The sequence below is a fragment of the Pseudophryne corroboree genome, chromosome 6 (genome assembly GCF_028390025.1).
Source record: "Pseudophryne corroboree isolate aPseCor3 chromosome 6, aPseCor3.hap2, whole genome shotgun sequence".
In the NCBI taxonomy this organism is placed as follows: domain Eukaryota; kingdom Metazoa; phylum Chordata; class Amphibia; order Anura; family Myobatrachidae; genus Pseudophryne; species Pseudophryne corroboree.
The window spans coordinates 550,561,663-550,576,882 of NC_086449.1; the positions used below are offsets into that span (position 1 = coordinate 550,561,663).

General features: G+C 44.2%; 1 protein-coding gene across 4 annotated transcripts in view; it reads left to right on the plus strand.

Annotated features, from left to right (window-relative positions):
- LOC134932872 (uncharacterized) overlaps positions 1-15,220 on the plus strand; it is a 423,538-nt gene that overhangs the window by 252,096 nt on the left and 156,222 nt on the right. For all 4 annotated transcript variants that reach the window (XM_063927693.1, XM_063927692.1, XM_063927695.1 and 1 more), the window contains one exon: positions 300-349. In XM_063927693.1, the coding sequence (XP_063783763.1) occupies positions 300-349 (50 nt within the window). The remainder of the gene's footprint in view (positions 1-299; positions 350-15,220) is intronic.

Consider the following 15,220-nt stretch of genomic DNA (forward strand, 5'->3'; position numbering starts at 1 on the left):
AAAATGATGAACTGTCCTAAAACCTTTTCTATCTTCTGTGCATGTGCCACCTTCCAAATATAGGGAACTGCTGGCAAAAGTAAGAGGGTTGTGCTGCACATGGGCTCCAAGTTGTATCCCTAAAATGAAGTAATACTAATACCCTGTAATGGAAAAAAGGACTTCAGTACGCTGTTAATCCATTTTTCATTTGTTTATAGTTATCCTTTATCTGCGGAACTTTAAGGCATGTACTATGTATGTTTGCAGCAAGGATGATATCAGTAAATAAATGCATACTGTTTTCTTTTTCTTTATAGTTGTTTATTGAATGTAAATCTAAAAACAAGATGTTAAAGGCAAATTCCTTGTAAGTATTTGTTATAGGATTCAGAATTTCTTGTCATTTCAAATAGTACATTCCACTAGCTGACTCCAAACCCCCCATATACAGCCAGATCTAAAAAAAAGTGAATTTTCTTTGTTAAACTGAAAACTGCCATACACCATACCTCCCAACTTTCTGTCCCTAGAAAGATGGACTCTTCTGCGCGCCGAAAGTGCACGCTCCTGTAAAGGGGTGTGGCCTGTGGAAAAGGGAGCGTGGCTTCATGGGAAGTGCAGTGATCACGTGTCACTCCCCATTTTCGTCACTATGAGGGCATTGCCAGTGCTCTGAGCTGCTGGCCATTCCCCCTGCCCCTCTCATCCAGTGGACAGACGCTGTGTGCATGCGCACAGCATCTATTCACTGCTGCTTTGCTCAACTGCTCCCCCATCACAGGACACTGCGACCCATGGGTGGGACAGCAGGACAGTCACCGAAAATTGGGACAGGTATGATACACACAATAGGATTGACCACTTCTATTCAAAATTAGTTGAATTCCTATACCCAGAGTGTTAATACTGCACAGATTATTTTAATAAGCATATCAATATTCAAGGGCTAACCTTTCATTAACACCTGGAAGATGGGACAGGAAACCTTTTGTTCATGAGGCTTCACGGGCACACACTCTACTACTTTCTACAAGAAGATACTCTATCTTTCTGTCTACCTCATTGTAGATTACTTGCTCCTACTGCTAATGGAGTCGGTTCTTTAAGGAGGATCACTGTAAAAATACTTGGCGGGCCTGATTAATGTTAATAAGTAAAGCAAAAAACAATACAACTAGGCAAAACCATGCCGCACTGCAGGTGGGGCATGTTAGAGAGTAAGATTTGTAACATGTTAGAGAATAAGATTTGGGTGGGATTTGCTCAAACTGAAATTTAAATTGAAAATAAAGCTAACTTTTGTCTGCTACATGTGGTGCCGGTTCTAGACCTTGTGGCGCCCAGGGCGAAAGTTTCCTTTGGCGACTCCTCCCCATCCCCCCCACCGGCAAATAGGGGTGTGGCTTCATAGGAAAGGGGTGTGGCCACATTATAGTGCTGATTCACATTACACCACACAGCAGTGTCCGTCAGTCACATTACACCACTAGGTGTGCCCCCAGTAGTTGTGCCCCCTGTAGATTTGCCCCCAGTAGATGTGCCCCCTGTAGATTTGCCCCCAGTAGATGTGCCCCCCGTAGTTATGCCCCCTAGTAGCGCCACTTACACACACAAATAAAAAAAAACCTCACACAATACTCACCAGCCCTGCTCCTGCTTCCCAACCGCTGCTGCCCTTCGTCCCTGGCCGCCCGCTCCTCGGATCTATGGGAGAGATGTCATGACGTCTGTCCCATAGCGCCGCACACACCCTAGAGGTCAATTAGGACCTCTAGCGTCTGACAATGGTGCCGGCTGCAGTGGGTGCCCACACAGCCCACGGCGCCTGCTGCAGCCGGGGACTGCGATATGCAGGCTGCAGGTGGGCGCATGCGGGGTGACTGCGGCCACGCCTGCTGGCCGCAGCACCCCTGGCACAGGCCCGGCTTGCCCACACCTAGAACCTCTCCTGGCTACATGCAAAAGCAAATCGTGTTTACCATGCACAGAACAATATAAATGTATTTGCTTCCCTTGCATTTCAACATGGTTTGTTCCAGACACAAAGTTACTTGCTTTTTTTTCTTTACTTATACCCCTTTCACACAGAGGTTTCTACCCTGGTAATTTGCCTGGTCAACCCTGGTCATTTTGTTGCATTACACTGCACTACACTATTGTGTATTTCAAGCCTCTGTGGAGGCTGGCCACACCCCTAAGTATGGGCCCCTATCACTGCATTCTTCCGGTGGGCCCTTCATGCCCCAGTCCGACACTGGCTGCATCTGACATTGACACTACGTGCATCTCTGACTCAGGCATTCATGTATTGTGCTTAATGCGGTTTATATGTTGTTTACTACTGACTTTTGTTTTATATCTATTATCTAATATAGCTTCTGTTATGGGATTGTGTAGTTTGTCTTGGATTATGTGTGTCTATTAGATTTGTGATATGGTGTGTATTGTAGCTTTAATGTGTCTTAGATTTTAGGATGTGGTTAATAGATGTGTGATATTGTGTAATCTTGGAAGAATAGTTGAAAAGTTAACATTACATGATATATTGTGTGTTTTATGTACTGGAGTATCTGCATGAAATATATCACAGAAGGGCAGATTTATTAAGCCCAGTGAAGTGATAAATAATGCACTAGCCAGCCAGCTCCTAACTGTCATTTGAAACCCAGCCTGTAACATGGAAGATAGAAGCTGATTGGCTGGTGCGTTATCACCTTCCACTTTATCACTTCCCCAGGCTTAATAAATCTATCCCAAAGTTACAGATTATTTGTAATGTATACAAGTTAAGATCAAATGGCAATGCATACCTCCCAACTGTCCCGATTTTCGCGGGACAGTCCCGTTTTTCTCTTACGTCCTAGAGGATGCTGGGGACTCCGTAAGGACCATGGGGTATAGACGGGCTCCGCAGGAGACATGGGCACTATAAAGAACTTTAGAATGGGTGTGCACTGGCTCCTCCCTCTATGCCCCTCCTCCAGACCTTAGTTAGATCCTGTGCCCAGAGGAGATTGGGTGCATTACAGGGGAGCTCTCCTGAGTTTCTCTGAAAAAGAATTTTGTTAGGTTTTTTATTTTCAGGGAGCACTGCTGGCAACAGGCTCCTTGCATTGTGGGACTGAGGAGAGAGAAGCAGACCTACTTAAGTGATAGGCTCTGCTTCTTAGGCTACTGGACACCATTAGCTCCAGAGGGAGTCGGAACGCAGGTCTCCCCTTGCCGTTCGTCCCAGAGCCGCGCCGCCGTCCTCCTCACAGAGCCGGAAGATAGAAGCCGGGTGAGTATAAGAAGAAAAGAAGACTTCTAAGGTGGCAGAATTACCGCTGCGCGCCATTGCTCCCACACACAACACACAGTAGCAGGCACGGATGGGTGCAGGGCGCAGGGTGCAGGGGGGGCGCCCTGGGCAGCAATATAAACCTCTAAGTCTGGCATTTATATGTATATAGGCTGCGGTGGCAGTAATTATAAAAATCCCCCGCCAGTTTTATACATTTGAGCGGGACCGAAGCCCGCAGCTGGAGGTCTCTCAGCACTAACCAGCGCCATTTTCTCCACAGAGCACTGCAGAGAAGCTAGCTCCCCGGACTCTCCCCTGCTGAACACGGTGACACAGGGCTGAAAAGAGAGGGGGGGGGGAGGGCACTTGTAAGGCGCAGTGAGTGTATTACACAATTAATTATATATAAAAGCGCTATATTATCTGGGAAATTGTTTCTAGTGTCAGTTGGCGCTGGGTGTGTGCTGGCATACTCTCTCTCTGTCTCTCCAAAGGGCCTTATTGGGGAACTGTCTCCTTATAACTATATCCCTGTGTGTGTGGGGGTGTCGGTACGAGTGTGTCGGCATGTCTGAAGCGGAAGGCTCATCTAAGGAGGAGGTGGAGCAGATGATTGTGGTGTCTCCGTCGGCAACGCCGACTCATGATTGGTTGGACATGTGGAATATTTTAAATGCAAATGTGACCTTATTACATAAGAGAACGGACAAAGCAGAGTCTAAGGAAAAGGCAGGGAGTCAATCCATGGCTTTGACTGTGTCACAGGGCCCTTCAGGGTCTCAAAATCGTCCCCTATCCCAAATAGCAGACACTGATACCGACACGGATTCTGACTCCAGTGTCGACTACGATGATGCAAGGTTACACCCAAGGGTGGCCAAAAGTATTCATTATGATTATTGCAATAAAAGATGTTTTGCATATCACAGATGACCCCTCTGTCCCTGACACGAGGGTGCGCATGTATAAGGAAAAGAAACCTGAGGTAACCTTTCCCCCATCTCATGAGCTGAATGAGTTATTTGAAAAAGCTTGGGAAACGCCAGACAAAAAACTGCAGATTCCCAAGAGGATTCTTATGGCGTATCCTTTCCCTGCACAGGACAGGGTACGCTGGGAATCCTCACCCAGGGTAGACAAGGCTTTAACGCGCCTGTCCAAGAAGGGGGCGCTACCGTCTCCAGACACGGCAGCCCTCAAGGATCCTGCTGATCGCAGACAGGAAACTACCTTAAAATCTATTTATACGCATACGGGTGCTTTACTCAGACCGGCAATAGCATTGGCATGGGTATGTAGCGCAGTTGCAGCTTGGACAGATACCTTGTCAGCTGACATTGATACCCTAGACAGGGATACCATTTTATTGACCTTAGGTCACATTAAAGACGCAGTCTTATATATGAGAGACGCTCAAAGAGACGTTGGGCTGCTAGGTTCGAGAGCCAAAGCCATGGCGATTTCTGCTAGGCGAGCCTTGTGGACCCGCCAATGGACGGGTGATGCCGACTCAAAGAAGCATATGGAGGTTTTACCATACAAAGGTGAAGTTTTATTTGGGGAAGGTCTCGCGGTCCTGGTTGCCACAGCTACCGCGGGTAAATCTACTTTTTTGCCTTTTGTTACCCCACAGCAAAAGAAAACTCCACAATATCAAATGCAGTCCTTTCGGTCGCATAAGTCCAGAAGAGGTCGGGGCTCATCCTTCCTCGCCAGAGGTAAGGGTAGAGGGAAGAGAACACCTGCTTCGGCTAGTTCCCAGGAGCAGAAGTCCTCCCCGGCTTCTACTAAATCCACCGCATGACGCTGGGGCTCCACTGAGGGAGTCCGCACCGGTGGGGGCACGTCTTTCACTCTTCAGCCAGGTCTGGGTTCTGTCAGACGTGGATCCTTGGGCGATGGATATTGTATCCCAAGGCTACAAACTGGAATTCGAAGAGGTGCCCCAGCGCCGATTTTTCAAGTCGGCCTTGCCAGCTTCTCCCCCAGAGAGGGAAGTAGTGTTAGCTGCAATTCAAAAGCTGTGTCAACAGCAAGTGATTGTCAAGGTTCCCCTAGTCCAACAGGGGAAAGGGTACTATTCAACCCTGTTTGTGGTCCCGAAGCCGGATGGTTCGGTCAGACCCATTTTAAATCTAAAATCCCTAAACCTGTACTTGAAAAAGTTCAAATTCAAGATGGAATCGCTCTGGGCTGTGATCGCCAGCCTGGAAGGGGGGGGATTTTATGGTGTCACTCGACATAAAGGATGCATACCTTCATGTCCCCATATATCCTCATCAGGCGTACCTGAGATTCGCTGTACAGGACTGTCATTACCAGTTTCAGACGTTGCCGTTTGGCCTTTCCACGGCCCCGAGGATTTTCACCAAGGTGATGGCGGAGATGATGGTGCTCCTGCGCAGGCAGGGAGTCACAATTATCCCATACTTGGACGATCTCCTGATAAAAGCAAGATCGAGAGATCAATTGCAGAGGAGCGCGTCGCTCTCCCTGAAAGTGCTACAACAACACGGTTGGATTCTCAATCTGCCAAAGTCACAATTGATTCCAACGACTCGACTATCATTCCTAGGCATGATTCTGGACACGGAACAGAAGAGGGTTTTTCTCCCAATGGAAAAAGCCCAGGACCTTCAGAACATGGTCAGAGACCTGCTAAAACCAAAAAGAGTGTCTGTTCATCAATGCACTCGAGTTCTGGGGAAAATGGTGGCAGCCTACGAGGCCATCCCCTTCGACAGGTTTCATGCAAGGACGTTTCAGTGGGACCTCCTGGACAAGTGTTCCGGGTCCCATCTACAAATACATCAGAAGATAAGCCTGTCCCCCAGGGCCAGGGTGTCTCTCCTGTGGTGGCTGCAAAGTGCTCACCTTCTAGAGGGTCGCAGGTTCGGCATTCAAGTAGGGATGAGCGGGTTCTATTCCTCGTAATCCGAACCCGCCCGAACTTCAGTTTTTTTTACACGGGGCCGAGCGACTCGGATCTTCCCGCCTTGCTCGGTTAACCCGAGCGCGCCCGAACGTCATCATCCCGCTGTCGGATTCTCGCGAGACTCGGATTCTATATAAGGAGCCGCGCGTCGCCGCCATTTTCACACGTGCATTGAGATTCATAGGGAGAGGACGTGGCTGGCGTCCTCTCCGTTTATAGAGAAGAGAGTGAGACAGTAGAGAGAGACACAGTAGTAATTTTGGGGAGCATTAGGAGGAGTACTAGTAGTTACTTGCTGAAGTGATAGATAGTGTGACTGTATTATCTGACTTGTGGGGGAGACACTGACAGTGGGGAGCAGTTAGAGTCTGAGAGCAGGACTCAGGAGTACATATAACGTACAGTGCACACTTTTGCTGCCAGAGTGCCACACTGCCATTGTGACCACACTGACCACCAGTATAATATATATTGTGATTGTCTGCTTAGGAGTACTACTTGCAAGTTGCTGATAGTGTGACCAGTGACCTGACCACCAGTTTAATAATCACCACCAGTGAGTTTAATATATATATATATATATATATATATATATATATATATATATATATATATAAAATTGTATATAATATATATATAATATTGTATACCACCTACCCGTGGTTTTTTTTTTTCTTTCTTCTTTATACATACTACTATAGTAGCTTACTGTAGCAGTCTGCGGTGCTGCTGAGCTGACAGTGTCCAGCAGGTCCGTCATCAGTCATTACATAATAAATATATATACCTGTCCGGCTGCAGTACTAGTGATATTATATATATATATATATATATTGATTTCATCTCATTATCATCCAGTCTATATTAGCAGCAGACACAGTACGGTAGTCCACGGCTGTAGCTACCTCTGTGTCGGCAGTCGCTCGTCCATCCATAATTGTATACCACCTACCCGTGTTTTTTTTTTTTCTTTCTTCTTTATACATACTACTATAGTAGCTTACTGTAGCAGTCTGCGGTGCTGCTGAGCTGACAGTGTCCAGCAGGTCCGTCATCAGTCATTACATAATAAATATATCTACCTGTCCGGCTGCAGTACTAGTGTGATATAATATATATTGATTTCATCTCATTATCATCCAGTTTATATTAGCAGCAGACACAGTACGGTAGTCCACGGCTGTAGCTACCTCTGTGTCGGCAGTCGCTCGTCCATCCATAATTGTATACCACCTACCCGTGTTTTTTTTTTTTTTTTTTCTTCTTTATACATACTACTATAGTAGCTTACTGTAGCAGTCTGCGGTGCTGCTGAGCTGACAGTGTCCAGCAGGTCCGTCATCAGTCATTACATAATAAATATATCTACCTGTCCGGCTGCAGTACTAGTGTGATATAATATATATTGATTTCATCTCATTATCATCCAGTCTATATTAGCAGCAGACACAGTACGGTAGTCCACGGCTGTAGCTACCTCTGTGTCGGCAGTCGCTCGTCCATCCATAATTGTATACCACCTACCCGTGGTTTTTTCTTTTTCTTTCTTCTTTATACATACTACTATAGTAGCTTACTGTAGCAGTCTCCGGTGCTGCTGAGCTGACAGTGTCCAGCAGGTCCGTCATCAGTCATTACATAATAAATATATCTACCTGTCCGGCTGCAGTACTAGTGTGATATAATATATATTGATTTCATCTCATTATCATCCAGTCTATATTAGCAGCAGACACAGTACGGTAGTCCACGGCTGTAGCTACCTCTGTGTCGGCAGTCGCTCGTCCATCCATAATTGTATACCACCTACCCGTGGTTTTTTTTTTTCTTTCTTCTTTATACATACTACTATAGTAGCTTACTGTAGCAGTCTGCGGTGCTGCTGAGCTGACAGTGTCCAGCAGGTCCGTCATCAGTCATTACATAATAAATATATCTACCTGTCCGGCTGCAGTACTAGTGTGATATAATATATATTGATTTCATCTCATTATCATCCAGTCTATATTAGCAGCAGACACAGTACGGTAGTCCACGGCTGTAGCTACCTCTGTGTCGGCAGTCGCTCGTCCATCCATAATTGTATACCACCTATCCGTGTTTTTTTTTTTTTTCTTTCTTCTTTATACATACTACTATAGTAGCTTACTGTAGCAGTCTGCGGTGCTGCTGAGCTGACAGTGTCCAGCAGGTCCGTCATCAGTCATTACATAATAAATATATCTACCTGTCCGGCTGCAGTACTAGTGTGATATAATATATATTGATTTCATCTCATTATCATCCAGTCTATATTAGCAGCAGACACAGTACGGTAGTCCACGGCTGTAGCTACCTCTGTGTCTTTTAGTTGTGCCTATTAAAATATGGAGAACAAAAATGTTGAGGTTCCAAAATTAGGGAAAGATCAAGATCCACTTCCACCTCGTGCTGAAGCTGCTGCCACTAGTCATGGCCGAGACGATGAAATGCCAGCAACGTCGTCTGCCAAGGCCGATGCCCAATGTCATAGTACAGAGCATGTAAAATCCAAAACACCAAATATCAGTAAAAAAAGGACTCCAAAATCTAAAATAAAATTGTCGGAGGAGAAGCGTAAACTTGCCAATATGCCATTTACCACACGGAGTGGCAAGGAACGGCTGAGGCCCTGGCCTATGTTCATGGCTAGTGGTTCAGCTTCACATGAGGATGGAAGCACTCAGCCTCTCGCTAGAAAACTGAAAAGACTCAAGCTGGCAAAAGCACCGCAAAGAACTGTGCGTTCTTCGAAATCCCAAATCCACAAGGAGAGTCCAATTGTGTCGGTTGCGATGCCTGACCTTCCCAACACTGGACGTGAAGAGCATGCGCCTTCCACCATTTGCACGCCCCCTGCAAGTGCTGGAAGGAGCACCCGCAGTCCAGTTCCTGATAGTCAGATTTAAGATGTCAGTGTTGAAGTACACCAGGATGAGGAGGATATGGGTGTTGCTGGCGCTGGGGAGGAAATTGACAAGGAGGATTCTGATGGTGAGGTGGTTTGTTTAAGTCAGGCACCCGGGGAGACACCTGTTGTCCGTGGGAGGAATAGGGCCGTTGACATGCCTGGTGAAAATACCAAAAAAATCAGCTCTTCGGTGTGGAAGTATTTCACCAGAAATGCGGACAACATTTGTCAAGCCGTGTGTTGCCTTTGTCAAGCTGTAATAAGTAGGGGTAAGGACGTTAACCACCTCAGAACATCCTCCCTTATACGTCACCTGCAGCGCATTCATAATAAGTCAGTGACAAGTTCAAAAACTTTGGGCGACAGCGGAAGCAGTCCACTGACCAGTAAATCCCTTCCTCTTGTAACCAAGCTCACGCAAACCACCCCACCAACTCCCTCAGTGTCAATTTCCTCCTTCCCCAGGAATGCCAATAGTCCTGCAGGCCATGTCACTGGCAATTCTGACGAGTCCTCTCCTGCCTGGGATTCCTCCGATGCATCCTTGCGTGTAACGCCTACTGCTGCTGGCGCTGCTGTTGTTGCTGCTGGGAGTCGATGGTCATCCCAGAGGGGAAGTCGTAAGCCCACTTTTACTACTTCCACCAAGCAATTGACTGTCCAACAGTCCTTTCGAGGAAGATGAAATATCACAGCAGTCATCCTGTTGCAAAGCGGATAACTGAGGCCTTGACAACTATGTTGGTGTTAGACGTGCGTCCGGTATCCGCCGTTAGTTCACAGGGAACTAGACAATTTCTTGAGGTAGTGTGCCCCCGTTACCAAATACCATCTAGGTTCCACTTCTCTAGGCAGGCGATACCGAGAATGTACACGGACGTCAGAAAAAGACTCACCAGTGTCCTAAAAAATGCAGTTGTACCCAATGTCCACTTAACCACGGACATGTGGACAAGTGGAGCAGGGCAGGGTCAGGACTATATGACTGTGACAGCCCACTGGGTAGATGTATGGACTCCCGCCGCAAGAACAGCAGCGGCGGCACCAGTAGCAGCATCTCGCAAACGCCAACTCTTTCCTAGGCAGGCTACGCTTTGTATCACCGGTTTCCAGAATACGCACACAGCTGAAAACCTCTTACGGCAACTGAGGAAGATCATCGCGGAATGGCTTACCCCAATTGGACTCTCCTGTGGATTTGTGGCATCGGACAATGCCAGCAATATTGTGTGTGCATTAAATATGGGCAAATTCCAGCACGTCCCATGTTTTGCACATACCTTGAATTTGGTGGTGCAGAATTAAAAAAAAAACGACAGGGGCGTGCAAGAGATGCTGTCGGTGGCCAGAAGAATTGCGGGACACTTTCGGCGTACAGGCACCACGTACAGAAGACTGGAGCACCACCAAAAACGCCTGAACCTGCCCTGCCATCATCTGAAGCAAGAAGTGGTAACGAGGTGGAATTCAACCCTCTATATGCTTCAGAGGTTGGAGGAGCAGCAAAAGGCCATTCAAGCCTATACAATTGAGCACGATATAGGAGGTGGAATGTACCTGACTCAAGCGCAGTGGAGAATGATTTCAACGTTGTGCAAGGTTCTGCAACCTTTTGAACTTGCCACACGTGAAGTCAGTTCAGACACTGCCAGCCTGAGTCAGGTCATTCCCCTCATCAGGCTTTTGCAGAAGAAAAAGAACAAACGGCTGCGCTGAATATCAGGAACGAAACATAATGTACAGAGAGCCAACGTAAAAAATAACAATGTTTATTAATAAAACATATAAAAAGATTAATTATCAAATAACCGGTGAATAATATATATAAATATATATAAGAACAATCACTAGATGTGAACTAGTGGTATATTGTAATAACTCAGCTTATTGGGGTGAAAAGTTCCGTGATTCACTTGTTAGATAGTTGATAAATACCAGGTGTGTTGGTAGGATCCTAATGAATTAAAAGTCCCTCAGTTGAAATTGATATTCAATACCTTTCCAAAATGGGCTGGTAAGAGCCGAGCGTCCTCGGCTTCAATGTCCTGCAATGCCCATATACGCTGTGCAGCGGAAAGGAATGGACCGTCTCTCTCACAACCCGGTCGTGGCGGCGTGTGCGCTGAAGCCGCTGATGTCGGATGCTGTAGACGGAGGGTGCAGCGGGGACCAAGGAACACCTGGAAGATTTCACCTGAGCTGAGTGTGGATAGTGGCGGGTCCTGACGCGTTTCGTCACGTTCACGTGACTTTCTCAAAGGTAGATACCTGCCTCCTAGGTCATCCGGTATTTAAAGGCTGAGTTGATTAGTGTGGACAGGTGAATGTCATCAGCAATGTTAAAAGCAATAAAAATGCATAAAACGAAGGCTCTCATGTACTAACCCATAACATTATATATAGTTGGCAGAAATGACTAGAGAAAGATACATTTATAATAGACTTATTGGTGTCAGAGAAAGGTGTAAATTTAATGTGGTTATACTTTATATTGTAGTAAATAGTAAGCCATTGCAGATCATGGTTTCAGTTCAGGTGTCATGACAGGTGTATTGATTCACCACAAATTAGATCACCTAATAGCTTCACCTATAATGAGTAGCAGACATTTAACACAAGGTTCACTGGACAAATGTTATTATCCGTGTATATACTAGTGGTGCCGTTTTAGGTTAAGAGAAGTTTAATCAAAGGGAAAAAAAGTATATCTATTTATATAAATCACCTCTGCATAAAAAATCGGACCAAGAGGGAAAACTTTTTAAATGTTGGTATAGACATGATTCGAACTCTAGGATTCAAAACTAATGCTGGTCTGTCCTCTAACCTGATGCGCCACTGAGTCTGATGATTATATAGAGGACAGACTGAGAGATAAACACAGTAATTAGCTTGTTTCAATATATTGTAACAAGGGTAAGAGTAGTCTAACAAATGGATATCTCATATAGAAGGACATATTCCTAATTCTATAGATGAATCTGATTAGTGATTAGAACATCCTTTGTATGCAACATCGTTAGTAGATATAATAAAAATATCTTCTTTGTTGTGTTATGATAAAACTAAAAAATAAAAGATAAATAAAACAAAAACAAAAAAAGGAAAAAATATATAAACATATAAACAAAAAATGGGAAAAAAAGAAGAACAGTCCTACATATGATGATGATAATGTATTGCAGATGGACTTCCTTCCTTCATCAACCTCTAGATATTTCAGGGAATCATCACCAGTCAGATGATACCAAAGTATGTATTCATAATACAGATGTTTTATTTCATTTAAATATGCACTATAGGGTTGGGAAAGGGGGGGGGGGGGGAGGGGGGGGGAGATAGTTTCTATACTTGGAATTATTGGACAATCTGCACAGATGTTACTCAGATGTAATATAAGGAGAGTCGGAATAGAAATGAATTTTCATGAAAGATCAAATTCTATACTTTCATTGAGACCTTCCGGTGTAAGTGTTCTTAATTTATGTATCCAATAATTTTCCCTAAGACATAGTTTTCTATATCTATCTCCCCCCCGTATTGTGGGTTTAATGATCTCTATACCCACTAGTTGGATGTCATCCGGATCTTTATGATGCTTTTCTAAAAAATGTCTGGAGACACTATGAAATATTAGGCCCTTTTGGATGTTACGTCTATGCTCAAGAAACCTCGTCCTGAGTTTACGAGTTGTTCTACCTACATACATTAAATTACATTTACAAACCAATATATAAATCACAAAGGAACTATTGCAATTGATATGAGAACATATCTCAAATTCAGATGAATCTGAGGCACCAAAGCTTTTTGTATTATTCTGAATATATGAACATGTGATACATTTTTTAGCACCACATTTGAAACACCCTACTATTTTCGGGAGCCACTGTATATTGCCAGCTGATGTTGAACTCTCATTAGTGAGTCTTCTATCAACAAAGAGGCTTGGAGCTAGTTGTTGTTGTAAATTATTTGATTTTCTAAATATCACTGAGGGGGTATCTTTAAGTTCAGATCGAAGGATCTTATCTGTAAGGAGAATAGAGTGATTATTGTAGATGATGTTTCTAATCTTAGAAGAAGCACAGTTGAACTGTGACATGAAATGTGGCTGGTCTTGTGCAAATTTACATATGTGGGTTTTTGTTTTCAGAAGATCCCTTCTATCTAAAGCATCCGTTCTCTCCCGTGCTGTTTCAATCAATCTTGCTGGATAGCCACGATTATAGAAGGATTTAGATAATTCATCCGCTTGTAATTGAAAGTCCACTCTATTGCTGCAATTACGTTTTATGCGTCTAAATTGTCCATAAGGGACATTGTTCAACCATGATTTGTGGTGTGAACTACTATAATGGATAAAGTTTAAAGTGTCTACCTCCTTGCGAAACGTTTTTGTGGATATTTTGCCCTCAATAATATCAAGTGAAATATCCAAAAAAGTGATGGATGATTGGTGCGCAGTACCAGTGAAAATTAAATTATAACTGTTGTTATTCAAAGAAGTGATGAGATCAGAAGATGAGGATATGTCACCATCAAGGATAAAAAACATGTCATCTACGTAACGGCCATAGTAGACGAGGTCCGCGCCGCAGCTCCGCCCCCACACATGCTCCTCCTCGAAGGCACCCATGTATAGGTTAGCGAAGCTCGGCGCGAACCTCGTCCCCATGGCCGTCCCAAGTATCTGTAAATAATATTCCTTATTAAATACAAAAAAATTGTGAGATAATATAAAATTGATTGAGTCCAGTATGAATTTTTGTAACTCTGAATCAATCGTACTAGTTTTAGAGAGAGATTCTGCTATCGTAGATAGACCTCTCTTATGCGGAATATTAGAGTATAATGCCTGCACATCGCAGGTCATAAAGAAATAGGAGCTTTTCCAATTAATGTTTGAAATATCATTTAGAAAACATGTAGTATCCCTGATGTGAGAGCGTAAAGAGGAGGCGAGTGGCTGTAAAAAATAATCAACAAAGTGTGATAAATTAGAAGTGAGGGACCCAACACCAGAAATAATTGGCCGACCAGGGGGTGCAGTGAGGGATTTGTGAATTTTGGGTAAATGATAATAAGTGGGAGTGACAGGGTGTGTGGGAATCAGATATCTAGATTCTTCCTTGGATATGGTGCCTTTATCCAAGGCATCTTTAACTATAATAGTTAGTGATCTATGAAAATCATGTGCAGGATTGGATGATAATTTAACATATGTATTCCTATCATTAAGTTGTCTGAAAGCCTCTGTCAGATAATCCTCAGTGTTTTGAATGACAATGCCTCCTCCCTTGTCTGCCGACTTAATGACAAGGGAGGGATCATTGGCAAGTTTTTGTAAAGCCAATCTCTCCTGAACTGTTAGATTATGTCTATATTTGAATCTTTTTGATTCTTTCTTACATAGACTAGATATCTGATTCCCACACACCCTGTCACTCCCACTTATTATCATTTACCCAAAATTCACAAATCCCTCACTGCACCCCCTGGTCGGCCAATTATTTCTGGTGTTGGGTCCCTCACTTCTAATTTATCACACTTTGTTGATTATTTTTTACAGCCACTCGCCTCCTCTTTACGCTCTCACATCAGGGATACTACATGTTTTCTAAATGATATTTCAAACATTAATTGGAAAAGCTCCTATTTCTTTATGACCTGCGATGTGCAGGCATTATACTCTAATATTCCGCATAAGAGAGGTCTATCTACGATAGCAGAATCTCTCTCTAAAACTAGTACGATTGATTCAGAGTTACAAAAATTCATACTGGACTCAATCAATTTTATATTATCTCACAATTTTTTTGTATTTAATAAGGAATATTATTTACAGATACTTGGGACGGCCATGGGGACGAGGTTCGCGCCGAGCTTCGCTAACCTATACATGGGTGCCTTCGAGGAGGAGCATGTGTGGGGGCGGAGCTGCGGCGCGGACCTCGTCTACTATGGCCGTTACATAGATGACATGTTTTTTATCCTTGATGGTGACATATCCTCATCTTCTGATCTCATCACTTCTTTGAATAACAACAGTTATAATTTAATTTTCACTGGTACTGCGCACCAATCATCC